The 26,748-nt window shown below is 37.0% G+C and overlaps 1 protein-coding gene across 1 annotated transcript; it reads right to left on the reverse strand.

Annotated features, from left to right (window-relative positions):
* Positions 1 to 262: 262 nt before the first annotated feature.
* On the reverse strand, positions 263 to 17,494 carry LOC135704432 (uncharacterized). The gene is made up of 4 exons (XM_065225888.1): positions 17,213 to 17,494; positions 12,659 to 12,868; positions 12,343 to 12,593; positions 263 to 732 (listed from the first exon to the last, which is right to left on the reverse strand). Exons 1-4 carry the CDS (start codon positions 17,390 to 17,392, stop codon positions 618 to 620), a joined length of 756 nt encoding a protein of 251 aa, XP_065081960.1. The 5' UTR covers positions 17,393 to 17,494; the 3' UTR covers positions 263 to 617.
* Between the last annotated feature and the right edge of the window lie 9,254 nt (positions 17,495 to 26,748).

The raw sequence follows: 26,748 nt of genomic DNA on the forward strand, positions 1-26,748 counted from the left end.
TAATGTCACAATCATACCTACACTAAATCTTTTGGTGTCGTCTGTCGTCTGGAATCGATTTTTGACCTTGCAAGTTTTTCAGGGCTACATTTAACTCCCTGCCGTTTGTGATGCATAATTTATCAACATCTACTTTTAGCTGAGTTCAGCAGCGGAGTATATGCAATGCATCTTCTTGTATAAATAAACCAGTTCCAGACGAGACGAATTTTATGAAGCACTATCGTTATAGATTAAAAACTAAACACACGAAGCTTTTACCAAGCACAACAAGAACCATTCTTTACAAATTAAACGAAATATTTACATTGGAATTAAATAAGGCACAGAGCATCAGGTATAACATAATATATAAATACATACACAGCGTCAAAGGAAAAAAGAAAAAAGATGAATGTTTCTTTCACGCGAAAAACCACTTAATGCGATTTCATTCCTTTGACCATGGATATTTCGTAGCTGAATCAAACAGTCATAAGATGGTTCTTCTAGTGGGTGGTAAATTTTCGGAAATTATACAGTTCATTGAACCACCTGTCATTCGTTTTAATGGCGGCAAAAGCTTATAGACAGCGTCGTTGTAACTGAAGATTGATGTCCTTTTCTAGCGTGGACAATCAGTTTCCAAGGGCACGTACGATGAAAAAGCTAATTAAAAAGCCAACCAAAGCCTTTACCGGCTTTGCCAGTAGACCGCTGCTGCAAGCTTCCTCAGGTTCATCGAAAGGTGTGCTGAAAATTTAATAGATATACAACATTAAGAATGGTCGTCTCGTTATTTATGGTTTAAAGCAACTAAGATTAGGCAGACAATTATTAACTTCAATAAAAATCTATTTTTTATGCGCAAAATGTAACGATTTATCAGAATGTCTTTTTTGTATCACCACGCCAGATCCAGAATCTTTTAATAGCAGTTTGTTGATTGTTGACGAGTATCATGTGAAAATTTCGTTAAATTGATAGAACTTGGCGGGAAGCTCCAACTGGTATTATCTTCGGATTAAATCCCAATCCAGAATGTCCTGGTTGGTCTGATGTTGACATCAGAGTTCATCAACACGACGCTAAGCAAACATTCAAACAGGATCCATATTAAAAGTTAATCCGAGTTGGAGATTACCGCCATTAGTAGCCAAAAAGTGATTAATAGAGGAAACTGGAGTAAGACAAACCTTAAGAATTGTTATTGTTTTATCGTCAATAAATACAGGATTTTGTTAATAACATTAGTATTCTGCATGTTAAACTCTTGCTAAAGCGTACTACGTACAGTGTATTTGAAGATGCTAATTTCAAATGACAAACTAAAGTGGTAATTTTTATACGATAGTATAGAATTGATAGTTCCGTTAGAGTACGGCAGTGTGAAAATTGTATGTAGAGAGTAGAAAGCGAGCAAGGACAACTTTGAGGAAGGTACTAATCGGGTTAATGATGATGATGATGGTCCCACCTCTTACCCCTACAAAGGTTTGAGCGGGACGATTTATCTTTAAGATAATTAAATATGACATTTTGACCAGCTTAGAAAACAAAATAGAACTGGTTTCAGTTACAGATATAAATTCCCTCTTGAGTTCACAGTGGCTTCACAGCGATATAAATATAAAAAAGCTCAAGTGTCCACCTCTTAGTTTACCTTTTTGTCCACCTAAAATATTCATAAATATTACAAGCGATCAAGAGTTAATGAACAATAAAAAAAAGCATCCTATTACACTAGCAACCCCACAATCTGATGCTATCATAATTCTCAGCAATATCAGGAATGCTCACGAACCCCCAACATTTGAAAGAAAACTTAACTCAAGACATCTTCCAAATAAACTTCAAAATTTAATTTTTTTTTTAATTAAATTTTAAATTCAGTCCTCTATGTCCGTAATACGCGCCCGAGGCTCAAACCTTTGTAGACTACTTTTTTTAATCTACTACTATTAAATCAAATATTAAAAATCCATCATCACCATCGCGGCGAACACAATATATTTTTTCCGTGCTACAATAATTAATAAAAAGTCGTTATGACAGCTATCGATATAAAATAATCCGTTAAAAACTTCGTCAAGATAATTTGCCAATTCATAAAAAAAATCACTGTTCAAAAGACAGCTTAAACGTGTGAAATTCAATGTCTCTTAAGTTTTGTAGGTGTAGTTGCCCGTTGAATGTGTCTGGGAATCGAATTGAAAACATTAATGTCTTTAAAATATAATGAATTTTGTGAAGCAAAGGTCAATAAATGTGGTGTTCTTATTTCATCCGAGTTTCAAGTATTATATCTATGAAAATCTAGCGGGGCCGGCGGTGTAGTGGTAAGCGAGATTACCTCTCACCCCTGCTGGCCTGAGTTTAATCCCAGTCGGCGCCGCAGGGATGTTCTGAGGAATAAACGCATTATTTTATTCTGCAAGTGCTGTAATCTCGATATTTGTGTTGCATTGGCCAAAAATAAAATGGATTGGATTTGCTGTATTTTACTGGCAATAATTACATCGTTTTTCAATCGACATAGAATTCCATACTTCTTGGCAATTTTCTTGATGATATTATCAGTGTGAGAGTTGAACTTAAGGCTGTCATCAATAATCACGCCAAGATATTTAATCTCCCGAACGCGATCAATAGCCTCATCATCAATGACAACGGAGACGTTCTCATTTACACGATTCCGCGAAATCACCCTGAATTTAGTTTTACTTATATTTAATCTCAATTGCTTATACCTCAACCATCTACTGTTCAAGTGTGAAACGTGTAAATCCTTAGCTGCAATGAATAACACAGTATCATCTTCAAAAAGATTAATGTCGCACTATCGTAAAACACCTCGCAAATCATTAATATACATATTAAATAATCATCTATCTTTACCCAAACTCCCCAGTTGGAGAGGGATGGTGAGGGGTATCCTTGACCCCCGCCACCACTGGCAAAAAGAGATGATCGCCGATTTGCTCATGTACCAACGATGTGTTGGAAACAGTTCTCCAATATAAAAACTCCTCAAAAAACGCACAATACATGCCCTCGAACCATGCTATTTACGTGTATTATTAACAAACGGCAGAACAGGAAACGATCCAAACCACAAAGCCATAAACCCTAGATCAGTGTGCGACAAGAGACCATTATCTGGTTTCTGGTTATCATTCGTTAAAAAGCAGCAAAAAATTAAAAGTTGTGCTTATGCACGATCCGACAGATTGTACATGTGAAAACCCCAGGTTCTCCTTTTAAACGCCACGAGAAAGGTAATGCCGAATGCAAAATTCAAAATTCGGAATCTAAAACGAACGAATCTTCACAGATATAGCAAAAAGCACAACACATTTGAACGGCGTAGCGACCCGTGACTTGCTGATATATCATATCGAGTTAATTAGTAGCTGTTACCCGTACACATTTAGAAATCATCACCGATGTAATTTTTATCGAATTTTCAACAGCTGAACGGTTCGGTACAAATCAGGCATTTTAATTCATTAGTTTTAAAGCTTCAAAACTAGGAAAACTTCACCAAAATGGCAACACTCGAATATTTAAACAAGGCTGACAGTGTTTTGAAATTAAACAGCTTTTGAAATGAGGGTAAAAATTTTACCGAACGTTCAGCTGTTGAAAGTTCGGTAAAAAATTACCGAAGTCGGTAATAATTTCTAAGTGTGTAAAGCATCATCTAATCCTCATAAGCCTTCTCGTTCAGCAGCTTTAGTAATCTAAATGATTAACGGAACATAGGAGAGCTTCACACAGTCATTTCCATGGCTTAGCTTGATCATTTAATCACTTCGGTTAAGTAAAATGGATCACCGATAACCTACAATCTACTGTTCATTAGGTCTCCATCCCTCCAATGTCGTGAGGAGAGGCGAAACCAAAAGGCCTTCGAGAGGTAACCGCCGCTGCCACAACTCATAAAGATATATGCTAATGTTCCTTTGGCCTCCATAGAGGGCCTTGTTTCTTTCTCCGGCCATTTTTGCAGTTCACGACTGACATCACGGGACAGAAGGAGATGATCTAGTCAGCGGCGATTATCACCGATTGTGAACGAAAGAGGTTGAGTGTGACCAGCATCATCGTAGAAGCCGACTAGATCTGGGAACGGCTCGTCAGTTCACTGAACAGCAGCAAAAGCAGCATAACATTGGACGTTGGTGCAACGAAACAGTGTAACAAAGCATTGCAGCAATAGCATAAAGTAGCAGCGCATCGAGCATGTGCGACATTGTGTGTCGCACACTGTAGCTGTGCGACTTACATTGCGTCGGAGGAGCGTAAGGAGTCATTCGAAAGCGTCGTGTGTCACGTTGAAGTATACGCTACAAGGTGATGCATCAGTACATGTGGTGCGGCATTGAAAGTACGATAGAATGTTGCGCAACGACACAGTGAGATTAAGTGTGAGGTGGTAACCCTCGGCAAGGGTGACAATTATTACCCATACTTTTAACATGTTTGCTATGAGCGTGTGTCTTGTCTGTCATGATTATTTTGGATGAATATTATTATTGTCGCATGCTCATGAAACATACTCACCATATTTTTAGTCGTAGTTTTTGTCTCTAATTTTATTCAAATAGTTATATTAGGTGTTTTAGAATGAAGGGGAAAAATTATCGTATAAAATTGTCACGCATTTTGAATGAAATTAGGTCCCATTTCTCCTCCCACTACAAAAGAAGGTGAAAACCAGTGATGCAAAATATCATGACACTCACGTGACACTCGTCTTCTCATACACCGACTATCGCTGCCAGATCACAATCACTAGTAATGGTCGCTGCTCACAAGCAAAACGTTACACTCGCTGCTGATGATGAAAAGCACAACGAAAACAGTGAAGACTTCTGCAGTACGATCATGAGAAAAAGCGAAACGACAGAAGAAAATGAAAACAATGCCTACGCATTCCAAGTTCGTCTCGGCAGGCGCGACTGTGTTAGTTACAAACAAAGCAGGCAACATGAAACGGAAGCTGTTGGGTTCACTCACCAACACACTCACATAAGCAAGCAAAGCAGCAACTGCTTTAAAACGAGCACAGATGAGTGTCGTGATTGTCGGGAATGACCAGATCGGTGATGGATCACAACAGACGACGACATTCATCAGTTGCTTTTTACTTCTTTCGTCAACTTGATGGATGGTCATGGAGAGAGCTTCAACGAGCGTATTGATAGGAATGTACAAAGCGTTATTACCATCAGCTGTTTGGCGATCGTGTTTGTGATAGGTCGCAAATCAATATAACAGTCGAGCGCGGTTTCAGGAGAACGATGGCGATTTTTGCTATTGTCCGTGATTGTCTAAAGTGGACCCTATACGATTGCTTTTATTGACAATAATCGAAATGTCAATACATTCTAAATTGACGTCAATACATCGAGATTGACAATATTTCTGAATTCACATCATCAATATTATTGTCAATAATTCCCCTTCGCGTCAATATATTGATGCGTGTGGGGTTTGCTTAACAGAAGAAAGTTTTGAACATTGACGCATTTTTACCCCGTCCGTTTGAGTGAAAACTAGAAGTTTTTGTGCCGTTTACGTGGCGCACGTTCGCTGCAGGAATCATTCCCAGCATAGTCGAGTGTGAAGTGACGTACATTTTCTCCGATTAGCCGGCCCGTGATTTGTGAACTAGGCACAAGTGAAGAGTTGTGGTTTTTATGATTATTATAAAACAAAATTCTAGCCATTTCAGTAACTTAAACGTAACTTTTGTGTTTTAATACTATTCTAGGCCAGGTTAATTAAGCGATTGTGAGGTCATTTATGGTGTTTTGGCGTTCTAAAGGTTATTACGGCGATTTAAGACGATGTTGTGCCATTTTGACGTTGAAAGTTTGCCTGGAGTCGTTTTAAGTTAACCCCTTTATTGGCTTAAGATGTCGATAGTTTATGCCAGCAACTCAGTCGTGTTTTGGTTTGGAAGTGAGAGGTGGCGTCGAAACTAGGAATTTCACCACAGCTATCTCAGCTTTGGGAATAGAAGTTCAAAACACATAGTTACGATAAAGGATCTCGAAACAAACCCCGCCCAGATGATTGCTACGCTATCCTGTAGGAGTGTGAAGATAAATCCCTTTCATAAAGTTTAAGTCCGAAGAATCTATACTCCATACATTGCTGCATAGCCATGAGCAATTATTTGTCAGTTATGATAATGATAGGCGAGGTACGCATGTCGGATTATGTTCAACATATTCGAGTGTATGATCTGCCACCTGAAGTTCCTGACAGAGATCATGCGTTGATGCTGGGGACATTCTATCAAGGTAACAACAACATGTGTTTTCTATGTAAGATGGATTGGCATTGGATGATTTCTTCCCCAAGTGGAAGATTCAGAACAGAGATGCAGCAACTGGACGAAGAACGAAAGCAGAATAAAAGAAAAGGATACTAGACACAAAATTTATTTTCGGAGCGGTAAACTTCCCCTTAAGCGGCCCCGTAGAATTTTATAACCGATTGAGCCTACACATTTAAATGAATTGATGAAAAATCAAATTTTTACCTATCAATTCAGTGAATAGTTCCACAAAGGTTTCGAAGAGAAATCAATGGAAATTATTAAAAGAGGTACAATGATATTCCGAGATAAGTTTCAAAGGAATTGAAACTTAAGAAATTTAGAAAGATATTTATTAAGAATATTATCTTTAGAAAATTCTGAAACTATCTCTAGGAGAAAATTTAGGATGATATTTAAAGGATATTTAGGAACGTACACACTTAGGTTTTTTTGCCGAGATGGGCACCACCGAGCAGCTCGGCATTTTATTTTGCTGGAAATTCAGCAAAAAATATGTTTGTTAGCTGAGATCTCGGCAAAATTCCCGTTTGTTAGCTGAATCTCGGCAAGTTTTTCACTGAGATCCAGCAAAATAAAATGCCGAGCTGCTCGGTGGTGCCCATCTCGGCGAAAAAATCTAAGTGTGTACACACTTAGAAAAAATTATGTAAATTTAGGTGCTCTTAGAGTGACATATACGAGCGTCAATTTTGACATAAAGTTGAGTCATAACAGACGCGAAATATACCTCAATCAAACGTACTTTTCGTCGAGCAACGAACTTTTCAGTCTCGGAGCACTTAATATTATATGATATGTTTGTTTACATCTCATTCTTTATGTCAAAGACGGATAATCTTTTATGTCAAATATTGATTCCGTCACGTGTAAAATAAGTTATTTCTAAGTGTGTATTCTTAACAGAATTCTAATGGAATTCAGAAGGGAATCCGGAAGAAGTTCTAGATTTGTGCTCCAGAATACTAAATAGAATTGCTTTCCAGTCATCATGACTGCCATTTTTTTTTATCTTTTCAACGAATCACTTTATCTTACTTTCTTAACAATATTGTGGTGTTTCAACATAATCTAAGAATTACAATTAAATTTCTATGATAAATAAGTTTGTGAAACAAAATTAAGCAAATAAACGTATGAATTAAAAAAAAAACGAAAATAATTTAATCTCTGGAGAGCTCTGGAAATAAATCCTAGAATGTAATGGAGAAAATTTCCAAGGATATCCAAAGAGAATCTCAAAGTTAATCAAAGGAATTTTGAAAATAGCTTGAATGACGGAAATCTGCGATAATTCTAAAGATTTTGTTTTACTTGATTTGTTTTCCGTCGATCTCCGTTCTCCGGCTTTACTTGCCCCGAAGGAAGGCATGATCAAAAAAAATTATGCCTCAGAAAATCCCGAAGGTGCCACCCAGGCCCTTTAAAGTGAGAGACAGTCACGCTTACCACTACAGCACCGGTGCTGCTATACTTATAAGAATATTCAAGAAAGCTGGAAGAGCTTGAAACAGTTTAAACTAGAAAACATGAAATTTGATAAAAATAAATGTGTACACGTGTTTTGAATTGTTTGAACTATATTGCCCAGCAGATTTTCTGTGTATCTGTGAAAAACTCAAGAAACTAACAAGCCAACTAATAGCCCCCTACCTAATCGCCATTTTCGCAATATAAGGAACGGTATCTGAACTTTAAACTTGTAGCAACTAACTTGTAAATAGCAGCTTTCCATTGCAAATAGAGCAATAGTCGGATTTGTTGGTTACTTGGATTTGGTACTCTGAAAAGTGGGTCATTTAAGAATTTATGGCCATAACTTGACGTACCAGAAAAAAATTGTGATCGTTAAAAGTACAAAATAAATTATTTCTGCATTATGCTCATAGGAGAAGCGTTATATAGCATGCAAGCTTACATTATCAATATTGTAATGTTATTAGATATGTCATAAAATATTTAAATTTTATTAAACCATTGATGTTGGTAAGTAACGTTTCGTGCAATTTCATAGTTTAAGTGAATAAAAATACAATTTGTCAAAGTTTAATGATTTTATCACCTATAACAATCGACGTCTGTGTTTGAAGGAGATACCTGCGATAGGTCGAAGAAAGTCTACGAGGAGGCCCGTTGCTGTTGGTGTAGCTCCACTTGGTTATTTTGGTGAGATCATTCCTTTTTATTTATTTATACAGCTACCCCTCTCTATCGTTAGGACATCAATTCAGCTTATCGTTTACCAAAACGAACCCTGCTGCAAACCCTACCCTCTTACCCAACATCCCAGTGATTCCTCGTGGAAGTGCAGATAATTTCTCGGCTTCCATCAACGCGAGCGTCACGTCATGTTCATACCCATTCCTTTTTTGACCTGCGTCCAGGCGCTGCCGGCTCTGGTATTGCCTAGTTTGAGATCACCAGTTTTTACACATTGAGGATGATTGCTAGTCCCAAGCATCGTCTATTGATTCTATGTGTAATTACAGCTGATCTGGCAATAACAGAGTAGCAACCGTGAGCGGTCAATCATGCTCATGCATGCTCATGCTCATGTAATAATCACATGTTTTAGTATAATTGCATTAAATGACGTATAAAGAGGAGCTTACCACCCTGAAAAAAAACCTGAGTTTCCTAAAAATATTAAAGAAAGAAATTGTTTGTACAAAACGTGTGCAACTACCCTACCCAAATACTCATATCAACACACAAGTGCCGCAAGCGTAGTGTTATCATGCCTATCGTTCTATTGTAAAGATTGTAAATAAATTCAATAGTTCGCATGCCTCTGCCATGGCAGGATGGCCCGATAAACGACCGTGTTTTATTTTCGCCATCTATTCACACAACGTAGGGAAGTTCTGCCCGTGTGCGATCAGAAATCTAATAGGGGAAATGACGGCTTCGGCATGACAGACTATTTTCGGCAACCCAAATTGAAACACTATTTTCACTGGATTTTCTTACGAAAACACTTCGCTGAATGCATGCAAACGATTCTTTATGCTTTCAGCTTCAATTTGACTATATTTTTACAACTGAGAAAAAGCAATCTAGCAAGGTTTTCTTGAAATGCAACACACGCACTACAAATTGTAGCTGATTTCGAGTTGCCGATAATAGAACAGCAGATTTACATGCAGTTCAAATGGAACGGTTGCCGAAGAAAAACTGGTTGCCGACAATACTCGCTCTCACTAGAGAAGATTGGAGCTTTGTAAAAGCGTTTCAAAACAGTTTTTGACAATTCTTTCGACTGAAATTGTTAGAGCAGCTGGCAGCAAAAGATTGTAAACAAACCAATACTGCATATGTGTGCGTTCCTTAGAAAAAGAGGCTATAGAAAGAAGGTCGCTGCTTAGGTTGCCGAGAATACGTAAATTTCCCTATCTAAAAAAAATCCGAATTTTTCACCAATTCTAATCACGAATTCAGCGTTAAAACTTTTTTTGCACTCTTTGTGACACTTTTCGGTAATGTTTTAAATAAAATAATGGCTTACATTTCCTAACTAAAGCAACAATGTCTACACGTACATACTACTTTTCAGCACCCAGACCCGAAAAGTTCTACTTTTCGACACTCTTTTGAACACAAAAAATGTTGTATGCAAATCGTTGCATAATTTGATTTTTGGCATGCCTCGATGGATAAACTATGACTCGTGCTGAATAAATCTTCTTTCTGCTACTTGTTGCATAAATAGCTATTTGATGTCATTATGGCAAAAAGTAGGTTACAATAAATCGAAAAACTAGACTTTTCGGTTTTTTGAAGAGTTCAACTTTTTTTTTTATTCGTGATGAGATAGAAAAAATGTGTTCATTATCGAAGTCATTGCTTGATTTTGTTGCCAAGTAATCCGATTTTGACTGTAAAGGGGTGCACCTTTGGAGGGTGCTCTAACTCTTCCAGGGTATGAATGACACGGTCAACTGAAACTGAAAGCATCCTTAGCCTACAGTACCGGATGAAAGTATTTATCATCGAGATTTTTTTTCATCAATATTTCTGACTTCTTGGCTGCTGGTTGATTAGTTATTCAAGAACTATCGGTTTAGCTTTGAGCTTGGTTGACTGAGCCTGTATTCAAAGGTGTGCAGTTGTAGTGAAACGCCTCTTTAATCGGTACGCTTTTTCATTGGATAATGAAAATAATTGAATTATGTCCTTAACTTATATTCCTGAAGACGGATTAAAGGATTTTCACGGACAGATTCATGGACTAGTTAGTTATTATTTAATTTGGATTATGACATTCTTCTGGCATTCTCAATCAACTATTCAGCAGGCAACATTGGTGTGCTTAGAGCAAAGAATAAGGAAAATAAATCCAGGCTACTATGTTATATTCAAACTCAACCTAAAGAAGCTTTTTTGAGAATCATCTTAAGAAGCTGATTCTTGAAGCTTATTTTAGAATCTTCTTAAGAAGATTCATTTAAAGTTATTGTTGAAAAAATGCACATAAACACAGATAGCAAGCTAACCTATTAATAATTAGAACGAAAGGCTAGGACGTTGGGAATAAAAAGATAGCTTTACCCATTGTTATTCCCATAAAAACTACAAAGAGCCATAAATGACCTCAAATTTTGAGAGAACAAAAAATGATATCATGAATAACCCTTATGAGCATATTCTAGACTAAACCCTTCACTGCCGAAGCCTGGGCGGGTTTAATTTGACGAGTTGTGACAACAAAAATCAAATTGTTTAACAAATGTTGAGTCACTTGTTGTAAAGATACACTATATTGGGGAAATGGATGTAATGTCGGCCTAAATGTCCCTAATTTGGGCCCATACATGAATTCAGCAATCGACTAAATTTTCAATAGCGACCAAAAATATCCAATGACGCGTTCATCTACAAAAAAAAATTGATAAATAGATGATTTTTAGCGATTGGCCCAATCTTAGAACCATAGGCCAACATTAGGGCCATTTCCCCTACCTACAATTTACAGTAACATTTGGAACAAACTGGTTATAAAAACATTATGTGAAGCCATAATATAAAAAAATATGTTCTAAGAATATCAGTAAAAAAAATTCATTGAAAAAAAGTTCTTAACTTCAAAAATAAAATGCTATCGTACAAACTTATTGAATTTTCTCATCAGTACTACCTGGTGGGTAGTTTGGTTAAATTTGGTACAATCATTCGTGAGAAAATTATCGACAAACAAAATCGAACTAGATAAAAACGATTTTCATTATTTTCATATTTCTTTCATTTCAATGGAAGCATTGGACTGTAGATGGTTAAACTAGATTAACAGAGATAAAGACAGGTAAGCTATAATTTTGTTAACCCTAAGCCAAAACAAAAAAAAAAAACGCAGATTGTCACACAATGTTATTTATAAATTAAAGTTTAAAGAGTTTTGGATTAACTCGCAGTTCATAAGTGTTTATAGACTTGGAGTTTTCAAATGTTTTAGAAAACAATGAATATCTGAACCCGTTTTCTACGCTCTTATCGATTAGTTTGAGAACCTTTCCAATTAATATACTGATGATGGATCTGAATACAAATGTTTACGACGCATTTTGTTTTGTTTTCGCATCGCACCGTTCAGTATTGCTCAAGAGGTAAGTGTTAGTTCGAGTGATTGTACATGTAGCTAAATCACTTTTACCTGTGTAGGAACCTTGAGAATGGTGTTGAAAACGACGGTAAAAAAATAATTCTGCGAACGGTTAATCCAATGAGCGATCATCAACAAACACAAAGCACCACACAACTCCTCTACACAGCAACTAATTGACAAATGTATTACGGAGATGAAATTGACGTAGCAAAAGCCGGTTTAACGAGTTCTACAGGTGATGTGATGAAGTAATCAAAGATAATTATTGAGAATTTTAAGCCATGACTTTAATGTTACAGTTCGACAGGACAAAATGAAACAATCACTTGGTACAGAAAGCGTTAAACAACATAAAAATACTAGGCCACTCAACGAAACACAAGGCAGTTACTAAATAGCTAAAAATATTTACAGGATTCCAATGACACCGCAGGCAAGACGTCCACCAGCGTTTCCAGTCTTGAGAGAATCAGGGTGGTTGGTTTTTCCAAAATCATCAACTCCAGCATGAACCACAAAGGCACGACCGAGAACGCTGTAAGATCCGTACAGCGATACGACCGTGTCGGAGAACGACGTCTTTGCAATTCCATTCTCATCGGCTACAACATTTCCGAGATCACCAACGTGACGCACTTGATCGTTCGGACCACCATGTGTTACCTAATACAGGGAAAACAAAAGAATGATGTACTCGGCAATGCATTTTTACTGTGACTCTTATCAACCTTATCTGGATTGTAATGACCACCCGTGCTGGTGCATCCGTCGCTCAAATCACCCTTCTCGTGAATGTGGAAACCGTGCTTTCCGGGGGTCAGTCCGATGATATTCACTTCGATAAAGACTGGTTCGGTGCATGATGGTTGCGATAAAGTTACATTACCAGATACACCGGAAGTACCTTGCATAAAAACGACCGCTTTTTTGGATTGCTCCTGTGGATGAAAATCAACATTATTTACACAATACTTGGACTTGTACTTGGACTTTTTCATAGAGCACAAATAGCACTGATGAGGTCAGTCAACTCTTACTCAAGCCTAAAGCAAGATTTCAAATGTTATTTTTCGGAATTATGGAACCATTAGATATTATGACGGTATATGTTGTACGTGTGAATAACAAGAAGAGGCTGTAAAATATGTGTTTTATAAATAAACTTATCAATTTTGCCTTCAGAGAGTCACAACAAGCGATTTTATCATTTACACACACTTACTTACTGGATCATAAAATGGGATGGAGGGCCTTCCTTAGCTAAAAGCAATACCATCCTGGCGATTCCAGCCCAAGTAAGTATTTGGGTTTTACGAGGGTTCTGTAGACCATACAATACCGTAAGACGGGGTGACGTTGGGCCAATTGTACTTGCTAAACAATTATAATAATGCAAAAATGGTACAGGATTAAACAGCTCTCAATTAACATCATTGCTGAGATCCATGGACTACGTCCGGCCCTCGGGTGAAGTTTCGTTAAAAAAAAGAGGACAATGTCCATATAATTAGCATAGGAGAACAATGAGTCAGCAAAATAGTGGCAAACATCGAAAATGTCACACTTTTCTTAATTTATTAAATCTAGTGCCCACACAAAAAACAAATCTGAATTTTAACTGTCGCGTAACATCTCCCTCCGTTTCATTTTGAGCTATACTTGGCATAAGCAGCGAAATCGTTTACAAGCTTGCATACAATATTGCTAATTTTGCGATATTGCGCTTAAATTTACACGAAATATCGCGTAAATGTATGCCAAATCTAGCGTTAATTTTATGTGCGCTATATCTCGCAGAAATTGACAATGTCATGAATTTTTCGAACGGTGCAGTTTCTAAACAAAAGGGGATATTTTTTTTTAATCTCAATAATTTCTTCAGGTCTGGAATTTTTAATTTAGGTTTTACTCGGGATATCCATTTTTGTCTAATAAGGATGTTTGTATTGCAGTTCACTTTAAAATTGGAATCATCAAATTCAGATTCCCTTCCAATCATGTGGAATTCCTGTCAGGATGCTTTTAGTGTTTTGTAAGATTCTTTTAATTTTATGTCTGACATCAGTCCAATAGGTCGAGCGGGGCAATTAATAGTTAAAAATATGTATCATCCTTATGATCAGAATTATTTTCAGAACTGTCCTTGAAATTTCAATCATAAAGTAGCTCTTACATTTAATTCTACTGATCACTACTACTACTACTACTACTACTAAGTACCAGCTGAATTTTTTTCAAGATCCCAGAGTAAAGAATGGATGTATGCTGTCAAAAAATTTATATTCATTATAATCCCTTTGAAATTATTTTCAGATTAGGATTCCCTTAGAATTCTCATCACAATTCTGTTCATTGAGTATGCCAGAATTATTTTGGAACGAAAACAATAAAGTGCTCCTTGAACTTTAGAAAAATGCTCTCAGATTTACTGTCCTGTCTTTTTTTTTTTTTAGTCAGACGGGAAAGCATCTATTTTTTTCTTCGATTTGTTTTCCGTGCTGAGCACCAATGCTAACGACGCCACAAATGATTTTTTTTTTCAAGAAAATGTAAAATTAATGATCAACAGTTTAAGAATTATGTCACAAGATGCAATAATAGAAAAAATGCTTTGTAATATTTCTGCTTTTTCCGTGCTTGCGAAAAGTGTGCTTCCAATGATCATATTGAAGACAAGGTTGCAAATACTCATTTAAGCTAAAACAATGTTTTTTTTTTTTTAATTATGAAATAATTAGATGCCATATTGATCATTATTTTGAATTGGTAAGATACAAGAAGAGGTTGCAAAGAATCTGTTTATTTCACTTCATGAGAGTCACAATCAGCGATTTTTCACACACTCACTCACTCACTCACTCACTCACTCACTCACTCAGCGATCAGCAAATCGCTGATTGTGACTCATAGAAAGCAAAATTTACAGGTTTTATGTTTCAAACGCATACTGTGTAACCTTTTCTTGTAAGTTACAAGTAAAACATGTCATCATACCATCTTTTGGTTTTATTATTCTGAAAAACATTATTTTAGCTGAAATGAGTATTTGCAACCTTGATTGAAGAGGAACTTACTTTGAAATTAGAATCAAATGACATACAAGATGTTGTGTTTCAACAGTGGCTGAATACTAATCGTTGTAATTTGGAAACGATTATCAAGCCTGTTGATGAATTTGTTCCGACAATAAACTTGAAAATGTTAGCTTCATTATCATATCAGAAGTAATGACTCACGATACAGTTGCAGTTCAGTTGTTCATCTAAAAAATGATAGATTTTATTAAACAATCGATAGATTTTTCTAAAATTACTTTTATGTCAGATGGGGCAGCATCACAATACAAAAATAAAAAAAACTTTGCTAGTCTGTGTAGATTTCAGTCAAAGCATGGATTAGAAGCAGAATGGCATTTTTTTGCAACGTCTCATGGAAAAGGTCCCTGTGATGCCATTGCTGGCACTCTCAAGCGAATGGCAAAGAGAGCTAGTCTTGCTCGAGATTATGGAAACACCAACTCCACGAAAATTATATAACTGGGCAGTTGAACAAACAGATAAAAATATCACAAAACTACGTTTCGAGTTACATATCCACTGTACATCGAAATGTCAGAAGAACTCGAAGAACTATATAACAGCACAAAGACAATATCTGGCACACAGAAATTCCACAGTTTTGTGCCTATAACTGGTGACAAAGTAGTGGCAAAAAGGTATTCTAATTCAGAAGATGAACCAAAAATATTTAACTTGATTGGAAAAACGAATAAAATAGCATGTATGAAAATAGGTTTAAAACATTGAAAATGTATAAATAAATGATATATGAAAAATCTTGTCTTTTTTTTCTCACATATTATCAAACTTTGCATCAGTAGTAGACAACAGAATAAGGGAATGATATTTTTTTTTGACAAGGTCTACATCTCCAAATAGTTTTATTGAACTCTGAAGGGTGCTGCCAATTCCAAATAGGATTTGGTGAGAAATGCATCACGAGCCCTTTTCATATGAAATTCTCGATTAATCAAAGTGAACTTAAGTGCTGATTAGACTGGATTCTGAGATGATTTTGAGCTTCACTGGTTTAGTTTTGTGTGAAAATGGCAAATCAAAAAAAAATCAGTTCAGACATGAAAAATTTTTGCAAGAAAAACATTTTTCCTTAAAAGTGCCCATCTCGCAATGTAAGGATGGTTGGTAGTAAACATAATTACCTATCTTGCGGCAAAGTTTCATCCAAATCAAACATGGCCATTTTTTTAAATCGACTTTAAATTTTTTTAAATCGATTTGTTTCAGTGTAGGTCTCAAATGAAATTTTTTCCAGTATTTTTTTTTCGATAACTTGAACAATTTCCTAAAAGTCATCCTTACAACACATTTTTGTAGGAGTTGTTATTTTTCCATAATATTTTTTTGAAAAAAATCAACAGAAAAAGTTTTTCCCTTCTCAAATGTTAGTCTAGATAAATTTTGGAAAAACTAAGTATGCATATTGGGAAAAACTAAGTATGCAAGTGGTATATTTAGTCAAGGTTCACACATCCAGAAAGTTTCATTGAAATCTGAGAGGGTGCTGCCAGCTCCGAATACGATTTGGCGCGAAATGCGTGTTTTCTAATTCGCATGAAACTTTCTAAAACTGGGCATTTGGATTTATTTTATTATTTATAAAGTAACGTCTGATCGATTGGTCTAGAACTTTGGGCTTAAAACAAAAAAGATTTAAAAAAGATAAAAAAAAAAAACAAAAAAAAAATCGGATGCTTGCTACATGTCGATCATCTATTGTTTTAATGTGCCATATGCTTTATATTTTCATTATAGTCATAATTCAATTATTAATCATTTCAACGAAAACTTCATCCACTAAAACTGATGGTACAATTATTCTTTGTTGTTCTGTTAATGTCATATATTCGTTATTAAGTGACATATGGTGCTACACCAATCTCTCGCAAATTAAATTTGAATCGCATGAAATCATCACACTAAAAGTCCATTTATGACGCTACACTCTCATTATTCTACAATAAAAAATTTGAGCTACCGTCGGAAATCACACTTTGGTTTCGGAACCACATCGTTTTGTTTACAGAGCTCCAATTGAAGTAAATTGCTCTGACAATACTCTCACACTGGCACTGCAGCTTTATCATTCCCTCTGGCTATAGATACACTTTTTTTTATCAGTTAACAGCATATCGTTTGTGACCCCAGGCACCATTGTGAAATATGAATACTTTTCAATCGAAATTAAACCATAATTAAGCTTACAGCTTTTGCTAAGGCAAAACAGCCCACAAACGCCAAAACGATTAGCACCTTCATGTTTCTAGTTTGAACACTTAGATTTTTAACTAAAAAACTATAGAATAGAATTGAAGTACACAACTGAACACGACAAAGTCTGAAATACGAATGATTTAAGCTGCCGAGCCCCGAACGAGTGCACATTCAATTTAAACCGCTCCAAACGATCTCTTGATCTCTCTCAGCCACTGATACAAACCAGTATCCAATCGGGTGGTTATAACATTTGTGGGATTAAGTTATTGCGAGAATCGGTTATTCCAGTGCGGTGGAAAATGCAAACGATCAGAATCAGATGAGAGACTTTGTCATGTGTCGAAAACCCAGATGCACGTCTGAGATATGAGGTGCTCTTTGGAGAGAATTGAGTTTGTTGTCTGCTATCTTGTCTGGACTGGTTTTATTACCCCTTTCAGGTACAGGTATAGCAGCTAAGATAGAATTGCCGTCGGCACGTACCCGGCTGTAGTTCACTGTAGACTCTCGACTGTCGATATTAAAAATGAAAATTGTTTTACAAGCCGTTTGTCGAGACAACCCGAAGAAACAGTGTATATAATAATACATGAATATTGAAAAGGCTTCGAGTGCTATCTTTAGACTCGTGAATGAAGTACTAAATGCGTTGCATTCTTTGTATTGAAGCTGTACGCTTGGATCGTTGCCGTCTCTGTACCACGTGAGTTCCTGTAGAACAAGGTCAAGGACAGCAAGCGTACGAAGTATGTATGGATAAAAGGAATAATCCGCAAACTGGAACGAAAACTATGAACCTCCAGCAGAAAATAAAACGCAGAAGATCAGGAGACATGCATTCTGTTTTTATTTGAAGCAGTCTGCAGTCAGCAGAAGCCCGTCTGAGTAGTCTAGTTTAAAGCCGATAAAACATATACAGTCAAGATTCCTATATGTAGTAAAGTTAGGAACCGATATTAACAAATACACGTAGCATATGGGAGAGCAAATTGGGGACAAACACTTATTGTAGGGTAATTTGAAGAGATAACTTCCTGGTGTCTTCTGAAAAGTTATTAACAAGATAGATGACTTCCTTTTGGGACAATTTTGCATCCAGAAAGTCGGAGTTTTGACTGGAATTTCGACTCTGGGGACTACAGATCCTAGAACTACGTGGTTTTTTCAAAACCACTTATAGACGTTTTATCATAATTAATTCGGAGTTGTGACCGGAAAATGAACCCTGGGGACCTCGGGGTGGTTCACCGGAAGATGCGGAACATCCGTAAAAGTGGTCAATTCATAAAACTGATCTTAGAGCGCCGTGGTTTTTTTTTTCAAAACCACTCAGAGACATAGTTGAAGATGCTAATTTCAAATAACAGACTACGGAGAGTACGCTAAACGGGACTATCAATTCAATACTTTCATCTCCTCATCTATCGTATAAAAATTACCACCAGTCTATTATTTGAAATTAGCATCTTCACCTGTGTAAATCGTTGACTTCACGCCGAAGTAATACTAAACATATAGTCAAAGCACTCATAGACGTCTATTACTATTAATTCGGAGATAGGACCGAAATTTGCACGGAGATGAAAAACTACCCAAAACTAAGTACTGGCCCCTCAATTCCCGGGTTCAGCCCAATAACCCAAATTTGAGTAAATTGCATAAAGAAGTTTAAAAAAAAAACTTATTCTTAAGTATATTCTACCCAAAATTAAGATTAATTCACCTAAATTTGAGAATATGCAATTTACTCGAAAGTAACTTATTGAGCTGAACTCTATCGTTGGGTCGAGTCTCTCGTTCCTTTTTTGACAACAATAACAAGCGAAAGTGAAAGGTTGGACTTAAAATTAAGTAAAAAGAACTCAAAACTTGGGCAGTATTTTTTCTCCGTGTGGATTTTAGTGACAACAGAATGGTCCAGTAAAAGATACGGAACACCCGTAAATGAAGCTGATCCTGTATCTCCGTAGTTTTTTTCTAAACCACTCATAGACGTCTTATTACAATTAATTCCGTGCTTTGATTGAAATTTGGACTCTGGGGATTATGGGATGGTCCACTCTCGGGTCCACTAAAAGATCCGGAACAACCGTAAAAGTGGTCAATTCATGAAACTGATCCTAGAGCTCCGTGTTTTTTTTTTTCGAAACCGCTCATAGACGTCTTATTCCAAGCACTAGACGCAAAACTCTTCCCAGATGACCATGGCAATGGAAGAACATTTTTTTCGTTGAAGGAAGTATTACAACAAAGGTAATTGCTATTAGATATTTTTGCAAACAGTGACAGATAGCAGACATGAAGCTCAAGTGGAGGCGTCGGGCAAAGGTGTTATATCCCATTTATATGATTCTTTGTGCAAATTTCGCTCTGGTCAATCACGGAGTAGCTACTACCGAAATGTATGGTCAATGCTCATGCTCATGCTCATGATCATAATTGATACGAAGAGTTTGAAATGCACGAAAAGATAGCAATCCAACTATAATTTCGATTATCGGACTTTTTACTTTATATAAATGGGTATTAGGGTTACTTCTATTAGGGCACTTTTTCTTCTTCTTATTCGCATTTCAAGCTTATTGCATACGTATATAAGCTTATTTCGTGCTCTCAACTTAGTGTTCTAGATACACTTCCACAGTTATTAATTGAGAGCTTTCGATGCCTGTACCATTTTTGCATTGGTATAATTGTGTGGCAAGTCCAATCATACTTCTATGCCCAGGGAAGTCGAGAAATTTTCCAACCCGAAATTTTCCTAGACCGGACCGGGAATTGAACCCAGCCACCTCGAGCATGGTCTTGCTTTGTAGCTGCGCCTTTACCGACTGACCTAAGGGAGGCCCCGCACTTAGTCTTTCTTAATCTAGCGTAGTTTAGCACCAAACGGAATGTTATCAATACAGATGGCTTTCAAATCTATTAACCTTTCCGTACGTACCGTAAGATTTGATAAAGAGAAACAAATTGTTGAGATATTGTTAAAAGTCTAACACTGCTTCTTGACGCCAAACTTGGCCTACGGATTCTAAACTCGGCCTAACGTATTGAAACACCATTGAAACGCCAATGAATTCACTTCGGCCTATCGGATGAAGATAAAGATTGATTCGGTAGGAACGCTTTATTTTTATTTGAGAATATTGGGTGCAAACATTCATATCTTATTGACTTCGTTCGGTAGCATTTGAACTAAAGTATCGTACGAAACGCATAATTTACCTTTTAACGTCGAAATCATGGATTTATTTGATGTTTTCTGCATGATAGGCCCAAAATAGGCGAATAGGAAGTAGTTCTCTACCCTAAGTAGGATTTTTTACATTCTTTCGGAAATATACCAGATTCAAGTGACATGTAGTTGTGAGTTTAGTTGCTACGTTTTTCATAAAAATAGGTGGGATTCCATTTGGTCCTTAACCTTTAGTAGCGTCCAAATCTCGTAGGCCATTACAAATATCATGAACGCAAATGTTATTAGCACCAACAGTAGTTGAAAAGTCAGGAAAATAAGAAAAATATTCATAATCACGATCATTATCTGAAAATTTCGTGTATGCTTTTTGAAAAAAAGTGGCAAAAAGATTACATATATCATCAGAATCATTACCTTCCTTTTCATCTAATCTAATTTTTGATGGAAAGCTGCACGATTTCATTTTTGTTTTGACGTAATTGAAGAAGTTTCTTGGACATGATTTAATTTCATTCTAAGTTTTTATGTTATACTCAGACAGTACCCAAGAAACCGCATCATTAAGTTAATCACAAATACTTAGATACTTTTCAAGATTATCTCGATTTTTATGTTATCTGTTTATTTTGTGAGCTTTGTGATTACGATTGTTCAAGTTAATGATATGATTATTTAACCAAATCGGATTTTTGGAGGAATAATTGTATCGCCTTCTTTTTAATGGGATTTCCTCGTAAATTACGCCAAACCAAATTTTATAAAAAACGTCCACTGCTCATTCTACATTTACCTGATCCTTCAAAATGGTTTGCCAATTGACTCCATTGATTTTATTTTTAATAGTATCATAATTAGCATTCTTGTAATCGAACACATTTTCATGCTCAAAGTCATTAGGGTGTTGATTGTCATGCACAAATATGGAATACTCGATTGCTTTGTAAAATGCTTCATTCTTCCATAAAGGAGCAATAGATTTACTTACACAGAAATTTTCATGTATATTCGTTAACAAGACATCTAGGAAACAAAACCGTGGAGCTCTAGGATCAGTTTCACTAATTTACCACTTCTACGGGTGTTCCGGATCATCCGGTGGACAATCCCGTAGTCTCAAGAGTCCATATTCCGAACACAACTCCGAATTCATTCTGATAAGATGTCTATGCGTGTTTGCTACAAAACCGCGTAGCTCTAGGATACACGGGAAAAAAAGAGTTCCCATATTCGTGAACCACAGCCGTGAACCATAGTTCACGGTGTATATTTGAGAAAATTTTGTTCTGGATAGCTGGCCGTGATTTTTAGTTCACGGTCCGAACGGATTTTTTTCCGAGTAAGTTTCATGAATTGACTACTTTTCCGGATGTTCCGGATCTTCGAGTGGACCATCCAGCGTCCATTTGCTGGTCATTCCTCCGAATGTATTGTGATAAAACGTCTTGGTTGTTAATATTAAATATATTCAAAGGCTGACTAAAAGTAAATTGGTACGCTCCTTGCGCTCCGCTAGCACGCCTATAGTGTTGAGAATCGAAAATCTTTGACAGTAGTTTGTTAACACTTCTATGGAGGACAACTGTGCAAGTTTGATCAAAGTAGTCGATCACGTTCAGAAATAATGTGAAATGGAACTCGAAACTATTGTGCACAAACACCTGGAAAATCTGGAGTGATCTGGTTCCAAGCTGGCTAAAGTGCTGAAGATACCGAAAACAACAGTTTGTCGAGTGCTCAAAACCTACAAGGTGGAAAGGAATCAGCGGACCTACGAAAAAACAGGAACCAGGTATCGTCAGCTGCGCAGCAAGGTGTTGAGGTGCATTAAAGCCAACCCCGGTCTTTCGATCCGAGATGTGGCCAGAAGGTACAACGCCAACTTTCAAATGGTGCGGAACATCCTTGCCAGGGAAGGATACAAGTCGTACAAAACCAGTAAATATCCGAACAGGCACATGAAGCAGAATTCCGTGGATAAAAAAGCGTGCAAAGCTCTTGTACGACCGTGTTTTGACGAAAGACAAGGGCTGCACTTTGATCGATGACGAAACATATGTCAAGCTCGATTTTAAGCAGCTTCCCGGTCAAAAGTTTTATATCGCTACTGGACGTAGGGATGTGCCGGAAAGATTCAAATTCATGTTTGCCGACAAGTTCGCGAAGAAGGCCATGATTCTGCAAGAGATTTGCATTTGTGGCCTGAAAACAGAACCATTCGTCACATCTTCGACGATGACATTCCAAGTTTACATCGAAGAATGCCTGAAAAAGCGTGTATTGCCGTTCATCCGCAAGCATAAGAGCAAAGTCATCTTTTGGCCAGCTGCCACTAATCCAAGGTGATTCTGAAGTGGTATGCTGCCAACAAGATCGATGTTGTCCCCAAGCTAATGAATCCTCCAAATTGCCCAGAATTTCGACCAATCAAAAAATACTGGGCAATTTCAAAGCAGCGACTTCGACGAAGTGTCGGGGCAGTCAAGGACATCCAGCAAATGCGGCAAAATGGAAGAAATGCGCTGATTCCGTGTCCGTTTTCACTGTGCGGGCGCCGATGAGCTCTATCAAGAGGAAGGTTCGATATTTCGTTCGAACTGGAGAAATGTAACCATCTAATGCTGTAACTTTGAAGTTTTGATAAAAGTACTTATTGAACTTATTGAATCACGAATTTGTACATGTCTTTTTGTGCTTACTAATTTACTTTTAGTCAGCCGTTATGTTTCTTAAGGAACGAGTGGGAGCATAAACATTTAGATTTTCTAAAATCTCTGTGGCATTCACTCTTTGTGCTATCTTCTTCTTCTTCTTCTTCCTCGCATTTCAAGCTTATTGTGTATCGCATATTAGCTTATTGCTCAACATAGTGTTCTGGATGCACTTCCACACTTTTAATTGAAAGCTTTCGATGCCCGTACCATTTTTGCATTAGTATAATTGTGTGCCAAGTACAATCATACTCTCCAAAGGGAGGTCGAGAAATTTTCCAACCCGAAAAATTCCTAGACCGGACCGGGAATCGAACCCAGCCACCTCCAGCATGGTCTTGATTTGTAGCTGTGACTTTACCGACTGAGCTAAGGTAGGCTTTGCGCTATAAAATCGTTTATAAAAGCTATCGTTGCGCTTCGCTTATGAAGTGCATCCAAATTGATCAACATACATCGAGACTCATAAGCATAAGATTGTAAGGGTAAACTCGTCCAGCCTAACTTTCTTAGAATTTAGTCATCATTTACATTTAAGTTTTAAATTAGTTCAAAATGCTTTCCCTTGTCCTCCCTCCAAATGATCAATAAATGTAATCCCTAATCTCGAGTAAGCCGCGAGTAATCGGCCCCCGTTCTACTATCATTAGTTGTAAGAAATGATATTAATGTAAAAAATATTCGGCTCCGCAAAGCTAACGCATTTGAGCCTTGACAAATAAATGGATTATAAAAAAAAAACTTTCTTAGAGCAAAAAATTGAAACTATTTTTGAAACGATCCAATGTGGTTTATATGAGTATCTTGATATGGAGCCCAGTTCTCAAGGAGGGGCCTCACATATGCTATGTATAATGTTTTGATTGTGTATGGATCATTGAAATACTAAACTAAACCTTTTAATAAACCCTAGCATTTTGCTTGCCTGATAGATAATGTTATTACAATGTTCATCAAACGTTAAATTAGAATCTAGTATAACACCTAAACTCTGTTTTGTCCTATTGTTACATGTTCTTGCCAAATAACTTGCTTTCTTGTAAATGAAATGGAATTAAATTTTTTAACATTAAGCTTTAATGAACTTTTTGTGCACCAAGTGTAAAAGTTATCATTTTCTTGTTGAATACTACAAGATCAGACGCTTCACGAATTTTCAGGAAAAGTTTCATGTCGTCTGCATATATTGAGACATTCCGGATATTCAATATGTGCTCTAAACCATTAACAAATAGAATAAACAGTAATGGTCCAAGATGTTCCCATCTTGCGGCACACCAGTTGTTACATTAACTGCTTACGATAAATCTCCTTCAAATCTAACTCTTTGTGTCCTACCGGCCAAGTATGACTGAATCCACTTTAATAACTGTTGACTAAAACCTTACTTAGATAATTTGAATAGCGAAAGAGGGATATCAACTCCATCAAACGCTTTACTGAAGTCAGTATACAGTGCTTCAACATAATGTCCCTTATCTATTCTGTTGATAGAAATTGTTACAAAATTCAACAGATTAGTAGTCGTTGAACGTTCTTTAACAAAACCATGCTGTTTGCCTGTAATTAAATGCTTAACTTGTGCGAAAACATGTTGATGCTAAATTCACATAGTTTAGGAATGCAGGACAATATAGCAACTCCACGGTAATTTTTTACGTTCACTTTTGAAAATTGGAATCAAAAACGATTCCTTCCAAATTGACGGAAGAAAACAGGATTCGAGGTAGTTGAACAGCCAAAACAAAGGTTTTGCTATCTCCTGCGATACTGATTTCAAGAATACTGCTGGCAATCTATCTGGTCCTGCACCCTTTGATGCATCCAATGTATTTAGAGAATGTAAGATTTCGTTGAGGGTAACATTATGAACTACAATATCTTTCATTGGCTCAGGAAGGTATGAGAAATACTGGTAATCCCGGTCTTGGTCATTATGACTGGTATAAATATCCTGAAAAAACTCAGCAACTGATCTCGCTAGTCGTTTTTCCTGTTTTGTTGTCTTGGTAATTTTTTGAAGGATAATTATTTGACTTCTGTTTGTCTCTAACAAACCTGAAAAATGATTTCGTGTCTGATTTAATGTTGTCTTCAACCTGAGTGTTATACCGTTCGTATGCGTTTTTTTTATTTCACAGTTCAAATGATCGCATATGTTTAAATAAATTGTGAGGTTACTATTATTTTGTTCTCTTTTATAGGCTTTATGAGTCTTTTGTTTTATATTTTTGGATTAATTATTTTCCTATTGTACCTTGCTGGAGTTTTAGATTTCTTTGATTTTTGTTTCCTTGGTTTTTTGGTACTGTCGTCTCTAATATATCGTGTACAATGTGATAAAACATATCTACAGCCTGCTCTGGGCGAGGCTCGAATCAACCTTTGCCAGTCAATAGAATTTAATTTATTTTTGATAAGCTCATAGTTTGCATGACTAAAGTCAAAATGGGTTTCCAAGAAATCGTCATCCAACATTGTGGTGTTGTCGTGTATAAATACGCAATATAAATATTGCAGTATGAAATATTTAATTTTTCCATAGAGGTGCGGGAGCCTCAATGACGCAGAAATCATCGGTCATAATATGAGGGACATAGGTATCTTGCAGACTTTAACTCAAGAGACCACAAGAAATTCAAATATGATTATGTAATTGTAATAAAGGGTGATACGGTTAAAATTTGGTCAAGGGAAAACGCGTGTAAATCGGTGAAATTGTTTATTTAAAAAATCAAATTAAATTTCTTTTTCAAGTTCAATTAGTATAAAATTCGGGAAAAATATTCAGTTAGGCTTCCGCTTTTCCAAATCCGAATTGCCGGGCCTTACGCTTGACCCCTGCCATCAGATTTTGTAGAGCCACCTTGTCCACCTTCTTCGCCGCAGAAAGCCAGTTTGCCTTGAACTGCTGCTCGCCCTTAGCAGTTTTTTTGGTCTTCTTTAGGTTCCGCTTGACAATAGCCCAGTATTTCTCAATTGGGCGGAGCTCTGGCGTGTTGGGAGGGTTCTTGTCCTTGGGAACCACCTGCACGTTGTTGGCGGCGTACCACTCCATGGCCTTTTTACCGTAATGGCAAGATGCCAAATCCGGCCAAAACAGTACGGAACAACCGTGTTTCTTCAGGAAAGGCAGCAGACGTTTATTCAAACACTCTTTCACGTAAATTTCTTGGTTGACAGTCCCGGAAGCTATGAAAATGCTGCTTTTCAAGCCACAGGTACAGATGGCTTGCCAAACCAGATATTTCTTTGTGAACTTTGACAGTTTCATGTGCTTGAAAACATCTGCTACCTTTCCCCTTCCTTTTGCCGTATAAAACTCCTGTCCCGGAAGCTGCTTGTAGTCGGCTTTGACGTAGGTTTCGTCGTCCATTACCACGCAGTCAAACTTCGTCAGCATCGTCGTGTACAGCCTTTGGCCGTCGTATTTTGTTTATCATCGCGATTTGGAGTCACTACCTTCTTGTAAGTCGATAGTCCGGCTCGTTTTTTGGCTCGATGCACGGTTGTAGACGATACACCCAGCTTATTTGCGGCATCTCGGAGAGAGAGGTTAGGGTTTCGCTTGAAACTACCGGCAACTCTCTTTGTCGTCTCAGCGGCTTCCGGTTTTT

This window comes from Ochlerotatus camptorhynchus, unplaced genomic scaffold (assembly GCF_037179485.1).
Source record: "Ochlerotatus camptorhynchus isolate MF236.1 unplaced genomic scaffold, CSIRO-AGI_Acam_v1.1 ptg000240l, whole genome shotgun sequence".
Taxonomy (NCBI): Eukaryota; Metazoa; Arthropoda; class Insecta; order Diptera; family Culicidae; genus Ochlerotatus; species Ochlerotatus camptorhynchus.